The sequence below is a fragment of the Erpetoichthys calabaricus genome, chromosome 8 (genome assembly GCF_900747795.2).
Source record: "Erpetoichthys calabaricus chromosome 8, fErpCal1.3, whole genome shotgun sequence".
Lineage (NCBI taxonomy): Eukaryota > Metazoa > Chordata > Cladistia > Polypteriformes > Polypteridae > Erpetoichthys > Erpetoichthys calabaricus.
Window position 1 is genome coordinate 125,870,154 of NC_041401.2, and position 19,322 is coordinate 125,889,475.

Here is a 19,322-nt window from a genome sequence, read left to right on the forward strand (position 1 = left end):
ACACTCTCCTCGCTTGTGAGTATGTTTCCATCTTTATCCTTTATCACCCTAACCTGCTGCACATCTTTCCCATCTCGGTCCCTCTGTCTAGCCAATCGGTACAGGTCCTTTTCTCCCTCCTTAGTGTCCAACCTCTCATACAACTCATCATACGCCTTTTCTTTAGCCTTTGCCACCTCTCTCTTCACCTTGCGCCTTATCTCCTTGTACTCATGTCTACTTTCTGCATCTCTCTGACTATCCCACTTCTTTTTGCCATCCTCTTCCTCTGTATACTCTCCTGTATTTCCTCATTCCACCACCAGGTTTTCTTTTCCTCCTTCCTCTTTCCAGATGTCATGCCAAGCACCCTTCTTGCTGTCACCCTTACTACATCTGCGGTAGTTTCCCAGCTGTCTGGTAACTCTTCACTGAGACCCAGTGCCTGTCTCACCTCCTCCCTAAACTCAAATTTGCAGTCTTCTTTTTTCAACTTCCACCATGTGATCCTTGGCTCTGCCCTCACTCTTTCTCTTCTTGATCTCCAACGTCATCCTACAGACCACCATCCTATGCTGCTTAACTACACTCCCCTGCTGCCACTTTGCAGTCTTCAATCTCCTTCAGATCAACTCTTCTGCATAGAACGTAATCTACCTGTGTACATCTTCCTCCACTTTTGTACATAACCCTATGTTCCTCCCTCTTCTTAAAATACATATTCACCACAGCCATGTCCATCCTTTTGGCAAAATCCACTATCATCTGACCTTTTTCATTCCTCTCCTTGACACCATACCTACCCATCACCTCCTCGCCTCCTCTGTTCCCTTCACCAACATGCCCATTAAAATCCGCTCCAATCACCACTTTCTGTCCCTTGGGTACACTGTTCATCACTTCATCCAACTCACTCCAAAAATCTTCTTTCTCACCCATTGTACACCCAACTTGCGGTGCATATGCACTAACAACATTCATCATCACACCTCCAATTCCAGCTTCATAATCATTAATCTGCCTGACACTCTTTTCACCTCCAAAACACTCTTGACATACTGTTCCTTCAGAATAACTCCTACTCCATTTCTCCTCCCATCCACACCATGATAGAATAATTTGAATCCACCTCCAATCCACCTGGCCTTACTCCCATTCCATTTAGTCTCTTGCACGCACAATATATCAACCTTCTTCTTCCCATCATATCTGCTAACTCTCTCCCCTTACCAGTCATACTGCCAACATTCAAAGTTCCTACCCTCAGTTCCACTCTCTTTACTTTCCTCCTCTCCTCCTGCCTCCGGACACGTCTCCCCCCTCTTCTTCTCCTTCTTCAGCCAATTATTAATTGTTGTTACCACTACATTATTTATTGCTACTGTATCTATTTTGATTTTTTAGTGTCTATTTATTTGCCTATTATTTTTTCACTTATCCATTAGTATACTATAGTTAAGTAGAGTATATATAAAGTATATAACAAATACTTTTTGTTGGCCTGGGCAAACATTCATTCAACATCATGTTTAATGGATTTTGTTTTAATGAAATGTAAACTTTTTTTGACCAAAAATGGCCACCAAAGATAATAATGCAATGCAAGAAATACTTAATGCTGTGACTACACTTTTGCAGAGTCTCTTTCTTGTTAGACCAAAAGAAAGTGACAGTTGATTGCCAGTCTTGGTGAGAGTGTAATCTCAATAGATAGATAGATACTGTAGATAGAATTCTTTATTGTCATTATGCATACACATTATGAAATTTTTTGTTATTAAGACTCAGCTTCAAGGCAGAATAGTTAAAATACACAATACACTATAGTATGTATGTCTACTAGGACTAGGTGTTTTAATCCCTTCGTAATCAGGACAGCATTGATTTCTTAGGTAGGACTGGAGGTGTCCTCATGGGTTTTCATCTGGCAGTGTTACTGCCTCTAGTACGACACATCATCAGTTGTATACCCCGGGGTCATTGGGTGTTTCAGCCTTTATCACAATACACCCTCACCCGAGGATGGCCCACCACAGGCTGATCAGACCTGGGTGTTTGCCGCGCTGGAGGCTCCATGAGCAGCCCATACGGTCTCATTCGGCTTCAGCCACAACCAATGGCTGCTTCTTATGGTGGTATCTGCCAGCTCCTTTATGATCTTCCCCTGAGCCTGCCCACTGATTCCTACCTCCTTCAGTAGCCTCGTGGTGGAACTAGCTACGAAACCCCTGCAGCCCACCTCCACTGGATGCACAGACACTTTCCAGCCCCGGTCCTCCGCTTCATCTGCCAAGTTTGTATATCGCAGCTTTTTCCTTTCGAATGCCTCATCAATGTTTTCCTCCCATGGGACTGTCAGCTCCACAATGAACACACGTCGACAGGATTTAGACCAAAGGACCAGGTCTGGCCGCAGGTTTGTTATTGCGATTTCAGGTGGGAATGTGAGTCTTTGGTTTAGATCCACTTGCATTTCCCAGTCTCGGGCTGCATTCTGTGGACATGAGCCTGGAGACGCTCTTTTGGCCGGCTGCTTCTCCCCCTCACGGACAAAAGATGTTCATTGCCGAGAGGCACTCTCAGCCTCCAAGGGTATGGCGTTGGTGGTTACCCTCTTAATCTCCAGTGCAGCTGCCAAGCTCCTCAACACTTGGTTGTGGCGCCAGGTGTATCTGTCTTGGGTAAGGCTCGTCTTGCAACCCACCAAGATGTGTTTAAGAGTTGCTGGGGCAGCACACTAGAGACAGGCCGGATCCTCTCCAAACCAAAGATGCAAGTTTGTTGGAGAGGCCAGGACATCATATGTGGCTCTGATAGTAAAGCTCAGCATATTGGACTCCATGTTCCACAGCTCACTCCAGGTGATCTTTCTCCTCTCCACACCATCCCACTTCATCCAACGGCCTTGCTTGGCTTGGGACACAGCCCTAGCACATCTGCCCGCTTCCTCCTGGTGGCGCACCTCCTCTATCATCAGGCGTTGCCGTTCTAACGGGTTAGCCTTCTGCCATTTGGGTGTTGTATGCAGGCTTAGGCCCTCTCTGCTGGTTTGGACTTGTCCCACTATATCCCGATGTCTCAGGGCAGCCTTTGCCTGTGCCACTGCTGCTCCTGGCCTCCACACCCTCCCTGTTACCAAGGTGGGAGCAGCGCCTCTGACCAAGGGATCCCTGGATTCTGTGAGGGTTATTTCAAGTCTTGCTTGCTTTATTAAGTAATAAAATAAACAAAATAAGTATAAAAGACAGCGGCAATAAAACAACAAGTCCAGACTTTTCCTGAGGTAGTACGCCTGCAGAGACCAGTGATCTGTGTGCGTGGGTCTGCATGGGAGGAATACAAGTGTGTGTGTTTGATTACTCGAGGGAAAGTGCGTATGGATATCTACAGGGGGCAGGTTAGGGGTAGATGTAGATGTATGTGTGTGTATCAGCAGGGGCAGATGGACTTCACAGGTCTGGGGAAAAAGCTGTCTTTCAGTCTGCTGTTCATCAGCTCTGGAATCAAACTTCTTAAAACTTCTTTGTCCAGGGGAGTTGCTGAAGAAGTTCTCTTGTTTAGTACCATATTGTTGCCATAAGGCAAGAGGATTGCCTCAATACATTTCTGAGTTATTAAAAGAAAAAGTATTGTCTGCAGATCTCAGTTTTTTAGATTTTTAGAGATGGTCAATATAGTGCAGGAAACCATATTGTCTACTGACTTCAACCCCCATATGAGTGAAAGAATGAGGAAGACATCTGCATGGGAGTTACTGGGATCAACTGCTTATCGGATCTGAAAACAAGTGGCCAGTTGCTATTGGATTCCCATGCCAGTTATGGATTGTCTGTAACAAACAGCTACGTTCAAACCAAAGGTTAACCTCAACTGGTCATATTGTTAAGGAATAAAAGGATGAATGGACCAGTTTGAGTCCATACTAGAAGCCTCTGAGGTTGGGTTAATATCTGTGGCTGATTTTGAGCCTTAGAACAGCGAAAATGCTTTGGGGGGTAGTTGACTGGAAATGTTGCAGTGTCTTGGTTCACAAACCTCATAAATGTTGTGTAGAACACTTTATTTTCAGACTTACTGGTCATTATTTAAAAAAAAATGAACTGAAGGGTATGAACTAGTTAATAAACAAACATACTGCTCACTCTCTGTAGGAAAGCTTACACCAGGGTGATGGAAGCAAGTCAAAATATTCAAAAGTCAAATTTAGGATGAGGAGGAATACAATGAAGCACTATACCTACTCTACAGCATTGTGTAGATGTTTGAGGAATTTGAAAATATGTCCATTCTGTCTACGTGAGAAGATGCAAATATGTGTGTCATCCCCTTCTTTTTGTAGGCCTCATGTTATGATGGGGTTGTGTGTCCATTGCTGTGTGGGTTTTGTTTCCATTCTTGACTTTAAGCTGTTTTTCTTTAAGAGTTAATGTACTTCTCTACCAAACTTGTCCCACCCCTGCTCTAGTTTTGAATGGACAGGCTGTCAAGGCACACAGCGTCCTATTTGGGGACCCAAGATTCCAATCACATCTGTTTTTTCATCTTCAGTACAGTATGTGTACATATTATATACTATGGCAGATGACCAGGGACCTTGCCCCACCGGGATGCCTGGAACAAGGAAGGACCGGGAGAGGGGTAATATATTCCCCTGGACGCAAGAGGGCAGCCTCCCTGGATTCCATCAGAGCTGGGAAGCTCATCCCTATGGCGATCCGTGGCCGCCACCATGGGGTTCCTGAACCATGGACAGTGGCACTTCCGCCACACCAGGAAGTGCTGTCAGAACAGGAACCAGATACGCCTGAAGTGCTTCCAGGTGCAAGGGCAGCACTTCTGCCACACCAGGAAGTGCTGCCGGAAGATCATTAGGGAGCGCCTGGAGCACATCTGGGTGTGCCATAAAAGGGGCTGCCTCACTCCATTCGGGGAGCCGGAGTTGGGTGGAAGAGGACGGAGCTTGCGACAGGAGGAGTAGAGGTGGCAGAAGAAAAGGAAGTCTAAAGAACTGTGAGCTGTATTGGGCTAAGTATTGTATTGTGTTGTGTTGTGTTGTGTGCCCAGGAATAAAACGTGTGTGCTTTTCGACATCTGGAGTCTGTGTCTGTCTGTGTCGAGGCTGATCTTCCACAATATATATACAATATATACAGGAACAGAAAAATTACATAGAATACTAATGACATACAACATGGGGTGATAATTAAACTCCCAGCTACATAACTGTTGCAGGATCAGGTCAGACATGTGAAGTAATAAAGAACAATGCAAGACAGATAGAGAAAGCAACAGTTGTAATTTCTTATGGGACACTAGTAATGTAATCATTACAGACATTATTGAAGAAAACAATGTATAATTCAAAGTGAAGCAAAAACTATTAATATGCTACCAGAAAATAAGATAATCTGAAATAAAGACATCTTAAAACATAACAAATTGACAGATGTAAACATTGAACAATATGAATATGTTACATTTTTAGAGCAGCATTGTTTCTAAGAGATCATTTTGTTAATAAATAATTTGGGATTTTTGATATGATTTATTTAGTGTTGATTATTATCCTTTTACTGCGGTGGGCTGGCGCCCTGCCCGGGGTTTCTTTCCTGCCTTGCACCCTGTGTTGGCTGGGATTGCCTCCAGCAGACCCCCGTGACCCTGTAGTTAGGATATAGCGGGTTGGATAATGGATGGATGGATTATCCTTCTACATATATTTTTGCATACAAAACATAAATAAGACTAAAGAAAGATACAGACAGGACCTTCAGTATACTGCGTTACATTTACCTCAAACATTGGAGTTAAGAAATGACATCACACCAAAGTTGACCATGTACTTGTCAAACATTTGGAACACCAATATGGACGAGTCCAGGAAAACCTTTGTTGTACTTGCTCCATCGAAAAATACAGCACTTTATAACAACGCATTATGTAGCATTTTGGGTATCCAAACGTTATAGCAACATGTCCACAGACAGAAGTTGGACAGCACTGTGTGAACGACTGATTTAATAAGACACAAACAGACGGAACTGCTAATAAACAGTATAATACTACAGCTTTCTTTAAAGCTTGCAGTGTATGTTGCTATTTTTGATTGACATCATAATCTGAATGTCAGACAAAGTTGGACTTGACACACCAGCCCTGAGTTTCCAAGTAGGAACTCTGACTTGTAGGGACAGCCAGTTGAAAATTCTGACTTTCCACTTCAAATGGAATGCAGCCTTAAACCACGATGCCACTGACCTCCAATCTGACAGGCTACCATCTGCACTATTCTGCAACTGCTGTAGACTGTCACTAAAATTGCCCTTTTCCGACTATTAATTGTAAAACATCATTGCAGGTTTCTATAATTTTTTTTACCTTTAATTGAGCTTTTCAATGAAGCTGAGTTTTTTTTTTTGGGCCTCAGGGCTACATGATCATTCCATTAGTGAAATCTGTTTTTCTTTAGTTTGTCGCACATGGGCAGTCATCCCGGCTGGGAAGGAGTATGGTTCCTCAAGTAGATTGAGGCCAGCCCTATGTCACCACAAGAAACAGGGCAAAGATCGTCCTATCTCACCCAGAAGACAGGCAGAAGATACCTATTCCAGAATGGGTACGCTGGCGTTCCGGCTGGGTTGGACCCCGGAACATTATCAGGCCGAGAGGCCAGCATAATGGAAGGACTGGGGAAGATGAATGTTAGTGAATATTCTCTTCCCCAATATGCTGGCTGGAAGTGCCCTTGGATTAGAGTTTCCACATGGATGCCCACAGGACATGCTGGAACCTGTAGTCTCATGATGCAGGAGGAGCTGACGGGATAATAATCCTAACTTTGTGGGAATACTCCCGGAAGTACTACCAAATCCAAGATAAAAGGAGCTGCCCTGCCACATCCAGGCGAGTCAGAGTCGGGAGGAAGTGGACAAAGCTTGCCTGTGATGTGGAGTGAAGGAGAAAAGAAAGAGTGTGGAAAAGATATGTGTTTATTACACTTTTGGAACTTTTTATTAACTTGGACTTGTGTCTGTGTGGTTGTGTCTGGGGTTTGGGGCACTTTTAAAAATTTTGCCTGCAAGTTATTTCCAATTTAGAACAAAGGCAAAATCTCCATAAAAAGCACACTTTTTTATTGCATATCAATCTCATGTATAAATTCTTCATAGCATTGGAAAGATTACATTTGGTATACATTCCTATTCTACAGAATTAACATCAGATTTTTTTTTTTATTTTAATGCAATTTCTCTAAAGAAGTACATCTTTAATAATCACAAGCATCAAAATGAACTGCAATTTCAGAAATACTTTTTTACTCTCTTTATTATTACTCTACGCACTCTTTCAATTTCTTTTTAAAATTTTTTATATCCCCTCCCCACCCCACCGACAAGTAAGTTAAGCAATGACCAACTGCCTGCTTCATAGGCAGTTAGTGACTTTGAGTCTTCATTATACAAACTAATCACATGTACAATAAGTGCATCTACAGAATGTTTTAAACTTTTTCTCGATAAAAACTTTCACAAACGGACACCATAATGACCGCTAAACACACATCATGCACAGTTATTTTTTTCCTTATAAACATAACAGAGGAAATGTACAATTAAATTCAAATGAAACAAGCACCATCCATTTTGAACATCCCCATACATTTATGAATTCCAGACTTACACAACATATTGTATTTTGCTTTTAGAACAATGTACATTTCTTAGAGTAACAACTTTATTTACAGTATATGTACTGTAACAGTGAAAAAAGCCACAAAAACTGGCTATATGTTGATTTTAAACAATTTGGTGAGCTATATTTTAACAGCCTTGGGGTTTTCAGCTTCAACAAAGCTGGTGGTGTGAAACAGAATTGTCTTCATCATTAGTTCCTTCAAGCTTGTCTACAGGTTGTCATTAGTATTTCCTCAACAGTACTTTAAGACGCCTCTTAATCCTTGTCACTAAATACCAAAGCGCAGGTCGTTGAAATTGCCCCCGATTATTTATCCTTGTGAAAATATACAGTATTTGCACATCTTTAAAAAGAAATATAAGTGAAAAAAACATCACACATGGATAGGGGGAGCACAGAAACTACCCAAAATAAGAATTTGTCGAAACAAGTGTCAGACACGTCTCATTTGCACAACATAACAACGTGTGCTGTTGGGCTTCCCCACACAGTGAAAGTGCTCAGTGGATGAGATGACATTTTTTCTTTCACTTAATTAAAGCAGCAGCAGCAGTAGCAGCTGTCATCTGCAAACTGGGAAGAAGATCACAGGACTGCAGGACACAGAAAAAAATAATAATAAAAGGAAAAGCCTTAAAGATACCGGGGCTGGCAACGCAAAAAAGGATTTGTGAATGAAGTGGAACCATTCAAGCGTAGTCCAAGAATGAACTCACCTTCCAACTGAAGTAAACATGAACAATATTGAGTAATTTGTTTAACATTATGAAATATTACAGTGTCGTGTTCTGCACAAAGGCAAACACTTGTGAGCATCAGCGGATCACCATCAATAACTAAAGTTAGCCACTTTTGTAAGTTCTCTTTCGGATCGAGAAAACAGTCTTATATTCTATAGATGCAAAATTATTCTGCATCATTCTTTATTATCTGCAGAGTTTTTTTAAAAAGTGCTCTATAATACTTCATTCTATATCGTTGTGGCACAAGTTATGTTTTATTGTGCATTTATGGCTCCTCCTGCATGGTGGTTGTACTGCTTTGGATTGCAGCTCTGCACAGTGACAGATTCAAACTGAGGCTACCTCAGAAATAGAGACTTGGCATATAAAAGCCGCCATTGTAACTCTGGTGAAAATATCTGGATGGCCATCTGACCTGCTGTGCAGGCAAGGGGGGCACTTCCCTCTGAGCTTACAGGTAAGAAAATGGAGTTAATATCTCGAGCAGGAGTAAAGGGCAATGCTTCCCACCTTGCAGGAACGCTTTCCACTTTCAAAAGGTAACCATATTCCAATAGACTGTATTTATCGGTATTTTATTATACTTCCATAATTATTGGCACAACACCCTGCTTTGTCCTGTGTTTTTCTCCTTATGCCCTTCAAAAAATGCAACCTGATGATGAAAGAAGTTTTAGGGTAAAATAGAAATATCACTTTACATCCAAAAGTGTAACTCCTGGAAAAAAAAATAAATACTCATCATCTGGACAACATGAACAAATCTACATAAAAGCAAGTGACATCAACAAAACATCAACAAAAATTGATTGTCGGTGAACAAAAACATTGTCTATGAGTTATTTGGCACAGAACCTGCTCCTTCTATGTACTTTACAGTTAATTATACATGCTTTTTTTTTTTTTTAATTTTGGTCCTCCTCTAATGGTGGGTGCAGCAATGCGTTATCAGCGCATGCTCCCAACCAACCTAAGCAATTATATTAAAATTAAGTTGTACATGAACCCTAAATATTGTAATTAATATACAAAAAGAAAACAAATTAATTTAAACAGGAAAAAATAAGAAGACAGGATTATTATAACCCTCCCCCTTCTTTTTGAGGAATACATCCAAAGTATTGGATAAAAAGAAGCCATGTGCTGGAACGTGTGGATCCGCTTTTAAGAGGAATGTAATGTCTATCATTAAATCAAAACCTTCATTTAGAGCTGCATTGTGGCTTCCCACATTTAAACAGAACAAAAAGGAAAGACAAAATTCACACCCCCACAAGCAACGGCCAGCTTTGGACTGGAACAAGTGCTGTGGAGACAAAGTCATATCATCTGAGAGGCGTGCTGGGCCAGCAGCTAAGGTCTGTCACTTCACTTTACAGTGCAGAGACAACTTTGCAGAGTCTGATTTGAAACCTTGGTGCAAGCCCATCCCTGCCAGTCGCTCCTTTCTGGTGAAGGGTGGATAAAAGATGTGGTCCTCTAAAGCACTTCTGATGAGTCTGACCTCAGATTTTTAATCTTTATAATGCAAAACGTTTTCATTGTTATAAATTTTATATAACTGGATTCCCAAAACAAAATGCTCAATAATGGATATATACTACATACAGTATATATATATATATATATATATATATATATATATATATATATATATATATATATATATATACACTATATGTGTGTCTGTGTATACATATATACATATACAGTATATATACATATATAGTCTTTTACTTTTAACAGAACAAAACCTGAGAAGCTGATGCTGTCTATAAATGAAAGAGTGCCACTGGCAGCCTCCAAAGTATCTGGTATGTTTCAGGTGCAGCCAGAACACTGTAACTCCAAAGAGGCGGCATCAGTTGGGCATTCTTTAACTTAGCTCCCGTGACACCACCACCTACAGTTTCTGACCAGACTAAACAAGACTGCCTCTGCTTCTTCCAGTTCGAAGTGAAGAAAGGCCGCCAATGAATGTGCCACTTTCTGTGCCAGTGAGGCTTCCCTTAGCATGCCACGGTGTTCCTTGTCCCTGTGTCTATTCTCTTTCTTATTTTTTTCTCTCCCTTGCTTGCTCTTCTCTCAGATGTGGTTGAGTGGGTGAAAGTTTCCAGGCTCCGAAGCTCCTCCTCCCATGTTCAACCAAGCATCCAGAGAATTTTGGGAAGAAGCATGTAGAGGGTTGTTCTCTGACAAAGACAGCATCATTGCATATGCCTGTCAAAAGAAAGGATGAAAGGTTATCTTTCATATAAATGCCCAGAAAGCCTTAATTATAATAATAATAATAATAATACATTTTATTTATAGAGTGTCTTTCCCATGCCCAAGGCGGTTCACAAGTCCCATAAAAAACAACAGGTATATGTAACATTAGATACAGATGTTTCCTGACTGGAACATTAAAATAGATAGATACAGGATATCAAAAGGCATTAAATAGAATAAAAGACAACAAAAAAGAGTAAAATACTAAATTCAGTACTAAAGCAAAGCCTAGCAAATAACATCTTTTGTGACATAACACACACACAAATTATACTGAGCATCTGGACGGAGAGGAAGACTGAAAGAGGAGGCAGAATGTCAGGTTAAGTTAAAAGCCTCCCTGAACAGATGAGTTTTAAGTTGTTTTTCTAAAAGAATCTGGGCGCTATACAGCTGAAGTCCCTGTCACCCATAGAGTGCAGGTTAGTGTGGGGCACAACAAGATTGCCAGATTCAGAGGACCTTAGTGGGTGAACAGCAGCATAGCGATTGAGAAGGTCACTGATATAGTCCAGTGCGAGGCCATTTAAAGCTTTGTAAGTTAATAGAATTTTATATTCAATTTTGTAAGACACAGCGCGTCAGTGGAGGTGAAGCAGGACGGGTGTTATGTGCTGGCTGTTTCTTGTCTGTGTTAGGACTCTTACAGCAGAGTTTTGAATCAACTGAAGATGTGATAGAAGATTAGAAGTGGCATTTACCAGGAGGGAGTTACAATAATCGATACTGGATGTGATGTACAAGCATGGACAAATTTCTCAGCATTAGAAAAGAAGAGTAATGAGCAAACAAGGGATATGTTATGGAGGTGAAAGTAGGAAAGTTTCTTAATGTGGTTTATGTGGGCAGAATAAGAAGGGGCAGAATCAAAAATGAAACCAAGACTCCTTGCATTAGAAGAAGGTCTAAGATCATCGTCAAGAGTGATTGAGAAGGAGCTCATTTTCTTAAGTTGCTCTTTAGTGCCAATTTGCAGGAGTTCAGTTTTATTGCAATTTAATTTTAAAGAGTTCTGCTCCGTCCAGGTTTTAATTTCACTAAGGCAAGTTGTGAGCTGAGAAAGCCCTGATGAAGTTTTCACTTTTAAGATTGGGTGTTAAAACATTGGGTGTTAACATTGGGTGCTATTTATATATACATTTAACATATATATATATATATATATATATATATATATATATATATATATATATATATATGTGTGTGTGTGTGTATATATATATATATACTGACACCATTCCAGCAGATTCGCTTATTCGCTTATTTAAGGTACCTGTTGTGGGCTGTGGGAATTAGAAATTTCAAGACGCCATGTTGAGATTGAGCAATAAAAGGTCTGTGGTGTCGTTAGGGTTTGGGGCTGCTCATGCTGCACTGAATGTATTAACTTGAGATTTTAGGGTATTTAGTTTTTCTATTGTAGGGTGTTTTTTAAATCTCTAAATACAGTTATATTGAAATGTCCTTTCTAGGATGATACCTACTGACCCAGATGTATAATCCTAACAAATTTAAGCTTTTTAACTACCGGTACATGGGAAATAGTTGATGAATGAGTGAGTCAACTTTGCGCTGTCTGCTATATAATAAAACACTAAGGTCTGTGTGTCCTGCCCTTTAAAGCAATATGATTGGTCAATTTGGTGTTGGTGACATGATCGAAAGTGCCAGTGTTAAGACACATGAGGAAGAGAAACGACACAGGAGGCACACTGAAAGATTCATCTTCAAAGGCAGTAAGTACAAAATCAGACAGTAAGGTGAGAAAGGTGTTTCGAAAATAATGAAGGTGTCTGAGAAGCAGGCTTTATGGGAATGTACTTGAAGAGGGAGTGCTGCTGAAGTGAGGTTTTGACACATGCAGATAAAGAGGAAAGGTGCTCAATGTAGACATTGAGCAAGAGATAGAATAATTTAAAGAGATTAGCTATTACCTTCAATAGGTAGCATTGCCTATCATATAGGTCAGTCATTATCCAACCCACTATATCCTAACACAGGGTCACGGGGGTCTGCTGGAGCCAATCCCAGCCAACACAGGGCACAAGGCAGGAACAAATCCCGGGCAGGGAGCCCACCCACCACAGCTATCATATAGGTACTTTTCCTTATTTTCCACACAACATCAGGCAAAAAATCTTCACAATATCTAGTGCTTTCAGAATTTCTTGTTAGATCGTACCCATCCTTGGCCTTGATACTACGGGCCATTTTAATCACCAGAACAACCTAAGCAACAGACACGTAACCCACTCCAGCCAATAATTTGCCAGAAACTATTTAAAGCTGTCCAAACGTCATACTCCACAGCCTCACCAAACTAACAGACTTCTACTATTTTTTTGCCACTGCTGTACTTGCTGACCTTTCAGCCTGCTGGAAGATGCTGGCACACATCTGGAAAAAAAAAAAATCGTCTGATTTGAGCGCAGCCATATTGAAATGTTGGGGCACGTAATGAAGCACCTACGCAGATAATGGTGTGACAGCAGATATGTATTCAAGTCATATTTTTCTTTCCTAAATGTTGCCCCATTCACAGCCAAGACCCACATTCCATTGATCCTTCTAACTTCTACATGGTACGATCTCAGATGTGTGTCAACATCTTCATGCAGCACATACATTTACATACATTATCAGGTCTGCATCCTCTGTGGAAACATTGTGGGTGAACAGTCTTCCAGTAATGTGCTCTTGTTCCTTCCACAATTAAGTATTTAATGTGTTCTTCTTGTCCCAAGTCATACTAATGTGGTGTGTTCTTTATATACCGACACCTTTGCCGTTATATTAGACACTTGGCATAGTTCATGCCGAATGACTGTATGTGTTATAAGAAAAGCAGTTATTACTGATGAAAGGTTTATGCTCCTCCAATCAGTGCATGTCAAAGAAAGCTAGCATTAAAAATTAAGGATAGCTGCTAATGTAAATAATAAATACTGTATGTACTAAGCACTATTCCCTATTTGGAGAAAGGGCTTTAGTGAATTTGACTGGTTGAGACTTTCACAGGCAATGGAAGACTAGTCATTGCTGACAGTAATTTCACATTACAGTCTAGGGCAAATATGTTACTTGCCAAAAATGACAAAAGGCCCCTCTGTACTTAACTGTAAACATAATGAGAAGGGAGCTGCCACCCTCTTCTAAAAGGCAACACAAAAGATGGTCAATGAGGTGGATACCAAGAGACAGCACCAGGTGGGAAGATGCATGTGCACCAACACTAAGATGTGAGTGGACTGCTGATGTCAACAGTTTTATAAGCAATCTATCATATCACAAGCTGTTTACATGCCTATTCCATTAAATATGAAAGTATAGCTGTAAAGTGTATACATTTTTACAGTATATTTATATAGAAAAATATTTGTTTCTATTTCATTGTTTGTTTTAGTATTGCTTTGCTTATTACTATTAAATACTGAGGCATGCTTTTCTGCAGTGCAGGTTTGAAAAGCCCCTTATAATACAGTATCTTTTTAAGTGTCACTTTCTCTTTGTAGAATAACATAGTGGCCGCTAGTAAAATACACATAATAAAACTAAACTGTAAAGTGTCACTGTTTTGCGTGCATGAAATGCACACAAAAGAATTTGTATTTACAGTTGTAATAAGCTAATATGCTACTTGTAGTTAACAAATGTTTACATATTTGGTACACTTATTAATCCTTCGCATGACCGTTACACAGAAATTTGTGATTAAATTTGGTATTTTCCACAAAGCAAACAAAAAAAGTTTCTCATTTAATATTTTATTTTTGTGACCAGATAATGAAACTTATTTTGCTTTTCTTTAATAAATGGTTAAGAAGTTTTCATCAGTACGACCTTGAAAATGTATGCTAATGTTTTAAGTGAAACTATATCCATCCATCCATTTTCCAACCCGCTGAATCCGAACACAGGGTCACGGGGGTCTGCCGGAGCCAATCCCAGCCAACACAGGGCACAAGGCAGGAAACAATCCTGGGCAGGGTGCCAACCCACCGCAGGTGAAACTATATACAAACAATAAATGCTGTATGCAAAGACATGATTTTGAAAATCATTTAAGATGTATTAGGCCAACTTTTTGGGGATAGCAGTAGGGATGTGCTATCAGCAAAGATATTTTTCTCTACTCTTACTTCAGTAAAACTTCATCTGGCATATCATCATTCAATAATGAAATTGGTCTGTAAAATATTCATTCAAGAGGGTCCTTATTCTTCTTTGGAAAGACAGTAATAGATGCCTGACTTTGAGTATGGGGCTAGGATATTAGCTAGCATTAATGGAGGTTTCCTTCTTCTTAGAGAATTTAGAGCATCCTGAATTTCAATGAACCTCAGTGGTGTGCTTTTTCCTCTATAAGTAGGGTATCGAGCTGGTGGAAGAACTTTGTTAAACATGACAGCTTTTCACTGGTGTCCACCAACAAGGCCTAGGGTTGCCACTATGTCAAGCACCAACAACCTTCTGGCCACAGAACATTGCAGCCACTTTTACTCTTCAGATGTTGAAGACAGTCCATTCACTCTCTATGTCCCTTAGCCTCTCATACGATCACAGAGAAGCTCTTTTGTTTGTGAAGAATTAACTCATCCTGAACAGTGGCATCAGCTAGTTGTTCTGAGCAAACCTCCCATTACCCATTTGGACTGTCCAGATGTGTCCAAGGGGTAGTCCATGCATCAGACCTATAAACCATCAAATCAGATGATACAACAAGTTGATTAATGAATTTGGCCTAAAGTACTCTGGTGCTTGTAATGGACTATCCACGACTAGTACAGGCATCACATAAAAATCCATCACTCAGGTTTAGGTGAGGTAAACACCAGGTGTTTCTATAATTCCCTTTGTGAATGTTGAAGTCTCCCAGTAGTAGCAAAGTATAGCTTTCAAACACAAAATCTAGTGTTTCTAAAAAGGTTAAGTAATCTTAAAAGTTTGGTCTGTAAACGCAAACAACAGTTAAACTTTATTCCCAGTATCTTGAAGTCTCATCCACTAGAACAAACTCCAGCTATACACAATTAAGTCAGGAGCTTGTGAGTTTTTCCACACCAGTTCAGGACGTATCTGGGGGAACTCCACCACAGGTGAGAGACCATCCTTATTGAGAAGTCTTGTTCTATTGTCAGTGGTGTAGAACTGACTCTGACTTTATCTAGCCTGTATTCTCAACCTCCTACACAAGCTCAGACTCCTTCTCTGAAAGAGAAGTTATGTCCCACATTCAAGGAGCCAGATTATATTGCCAGGTTCAAGTATCCATGAATCCTTCGTACTCTTCACTTTCACCTGACTGGCATTGCACCTAACCTGCATCCTTCACCTTATCTGTATTGAGTGAACATGGTATACTGGGTCAACCTCCCACCATATTCTGACTGGCAAATACAATTCACAGGCCTAGCTCCAGGGTAGAGTCCAGGTATCTCTAACAATCCATTAATGATCTTCATGACAGTCTTGATTAAATCAAAGAGAAACTCTTTCAGAAAGAAAGAGTTTCTCTTTGATTTAATCAAGACTGTCATGAAGATCATTAATTGATTGTTCTTTGCCCAACCCTTCTCCTTAGACCAGTTTTCCGTGGGTAACCCAATCAAGAGTACATTTTACCAAACAACAAAGTTCTAAGGATCACTAAGGCACACAAGATTCCCCCCCCCAAATCAACATTACTCCATGACATTACATTTGCAGAAAGGGGTTTAAAAATTATGCTAAAACCAAAAATTCCTATGTTGTTGTGGGACTTAAGATAAACATCTCATCAGCAGGATCATACCTCCTGCATCTACAATAATATCAGGGAACAGAGCAGCTGTGGGGTCATGTTTCTGGATTATTAACTCAGCTAGTTTTCTCCAAAAAACTTTTATTTAATTTCTGACAGGACCAAATGTTGTCTAGCTCCTTTAAATAATGACGAAATCACAAATCAACTAAAATTGTGATAGTGTGGTGGGATGGTGCTCAGCATGAGCTTTGCTGTTCCAGCCATTGAGTCACTACTGCTTCAGAATGAGAATGGTTCTGATGGAGTTTTTATCAGGTACATTGGCTGAAGGTCAGGAACCAAGTGTGGGCAGAATGCAACTGCAAGGCATCCTCACATATCATTTCACCTCAGTGGCTTCTCAAACTTAGTTCTGGGAGCCCCCTGTGGCTGCAGATTTTGCTCTAATCCATTACACAATGAGTCATTTTTACTCTATTTAATTTAATTAGCAGGTCCTTCTCTTCTCTTATTTTGCATTTAGAAAAGCGCAGCAATTTAATACGTTTTTAAATATTTGTATTTTTGCTATAGCTTTAAATGCTTAGCTCTCATGTGTTGTTTTTCTATTCATGTGCCTTTTTCTGTGTAGTTTGCTCCCTTAAGTGCATCCTAACAATGACGAAATAACAACAAGCCTTCTCTAGCGCCTTCAACACAATCCAACCTCTGCTCCTTAGGGACAAGCTGACAGAGATGGGATTAGATTCATACCTAGTGGCATGGATCGTGGACTATCTTAAAGACAGACCTCAGTATGTGCGTCTTGGGAACTGCACGTCTGACATTGTGGTCAGCAACACAGGAGCGCCACAAGGGACTGTACTTTCTCCGGTCCTGTTCAGCCTATATACATCGGACTTCCAATACAACTCGGAGTCCTGCCATGTGCAAAAGTTCGCTGATGACACTGCTATCGTGGGCTGCATCAGGAATGGGCTGGAGGAGGAGTATAGGGACCTAATCAATGACTTTGTTAAATGGTCCGACTCAAACCACCTACACCTGAACACCAGCAAAACCAAGGAGCTGGTGGTGGATTTTAGGAGGCCCAGACCCCTCATAGACCCAGTGATCATCAAAGGTGACTGTGTGCAGATGGTGCAGACCTATAAATATCTGGGAGTGCAGCTGGATGATAAATTAGACTGGACTGCCAATACTTATGCGCTGTGCAAGAAAGGACAAAGCCGGTTATACTTCCTTAGAAGGCTGGCTTCCTTCAACATCTGCAATAAGATGCTGCAGATGTTCTATCAAACAGTTGTGGCGAGCGCCCTCTTCTACGCAGTGGTGTGCTGGGGAGGCAGCATTAAGAGGAAAGACGCCTCACGCCTGGACAAACTGGTGAGGAAGGCAGGCTCTATTGTTGGCATGGAGCTGGACAGTTTAACATCTGTGGCAGAGCGAAGGGCGCTCAGCAGGCTCCTATCAATTATGGAGAATCCACTGCATCCATTAAATAATGTCATCTCCAGACAGAAGAGCAGCTTCAGCGACAGACTGCTGTCACTGTCCTGCTCCACAGACAGATTGAGGAGATCGTTCCTCCCCCAAACTATGCGACTCTTTAATTCCACCAGGGGGGGTAAACGTTAATATTTAACATTATACATAGTTATTGTCTGTTTTTTTTCACCTGTATTATTATCATTCTTTAATTTAATATTATTTATTGTATCAGTATGCTGCTGCTGAAGAATGTGAATTTCCCATTGGGATTAATAAAGTATCTATCTATCTATCTATCTATCTATCTATCTATCTATCTATCTATCTATCTATCTATCTATCTATCTATCTATCTATCTATCTATCTATCTATCTATCTATCTATCTATCTATCTATCTATCTATCTATCTATCTATCTATCAAGCACAACAGACATCCGAACAACTGAATGCTGAATTTCACCGTCAGACCCAATGACATACTTTTTTGTAAACAATGGATTAAGTAATTAGAACACCTGGAAAAGGAGAATGAAAATTGTGATAATGAAAATCTTAAAAAAAATCTTACCAAACCCTAGTTTTGTAATTTCTACACTCTCCACAAAACACAGAAACAGCTTGCTTAATTAGACGAGGAGTCCAAGTACAAACAAAAGTAAGTTCGAGCAAAAACCTGCAGCTACATGGGCTCCACAGGACTGAGTTTGAGAACCACTGCTCCATCTTACTGTATACTCTGTGGACTTAAAGTCACTAGCATAAAAGAGTTGATACAGTCACGGTTTTATTCTATAAGTTACAAAATTGTTTGTGTATTCTAAAGTAAATATCTGTAGAATAGCCCTACAAGTACAAACAGTACCTTCTACAGTATCTTATCAATTGCATTTAAAATCTGTCAATTGTATTTAAATCTCAGAGAAACCTGTGTGGCCTTCTCCTCAGAAGTCTTTAAAAAATCTTTATGCACATACCTGAGATTTGGCCTGCCTGTACAGGGTCTCTTTTAATGCCTCCGATTCTAATGCAGAGTTAAACATATCTTTAACGTCGAAGGAGTCCTCTGTGCTTTTACGGAGGTCCAGCCCTTTCCCGAAGGTTGGGATATGGTCCAGTTCTAAGAGGCCTGCTTCATCTTCATCAATACACCTGTACCAACGAATTAGGAAGGGGGTAGGGAGGTTGGGGGCGGTGTTCACCTTGTGTCAATTTTAATGGTTTCACACCGACACTAGCTGGACATGCACATGCAAGCAGGTGGCACTGGCAAAAACCACAGCATGGGACAAGACAGAATAACACACAAATGGAGGGAATGACTGTGATAAATGGCGACCAGCACTTCGACTTCAAGGACCAAATGTGGAAAGTTTAGTTAGATGGGTAGTACAGAACAC

General features: G+C 40.5%; 1 protein-coding gene across 6 annotated transcripts in view; it reads right to left on the reverse strand.

Moving 5' to 3' along the window:
- Positions 1-10,103: 10,103 nt before the first annotated feature.
- The window catches only part of prdm16 (PR domain containing 16), a 445,445-nt gene continuing 436,226 nt past the window's right edge, over positions 10,104-19,322 (reverse strand). For 5 of the 6 annotated variants that reach the window (XM_028807457.2, XM_051931284.1, XM_051931283.1 and 2 more), the window contains 2 exons: positions 18,900-19,074; positions 10,104-10,637 (listed from right to left, as the gene is read on the reverse strand). In XM_028807457.2, the coding sequence (XP_028663290.2) occupies positions 10,503-10,637; positions 18,900-19,074 (310 nt within the window). In that variant the 3' untranslated portion in view covers positions 10,104-10,502. The remainder of the gene's footprint in view (positions 10,638-18,899; positions 19,075-19,322) is intronic. The other variant, XM_051931286.1, reaches the window with a different exon arrangement.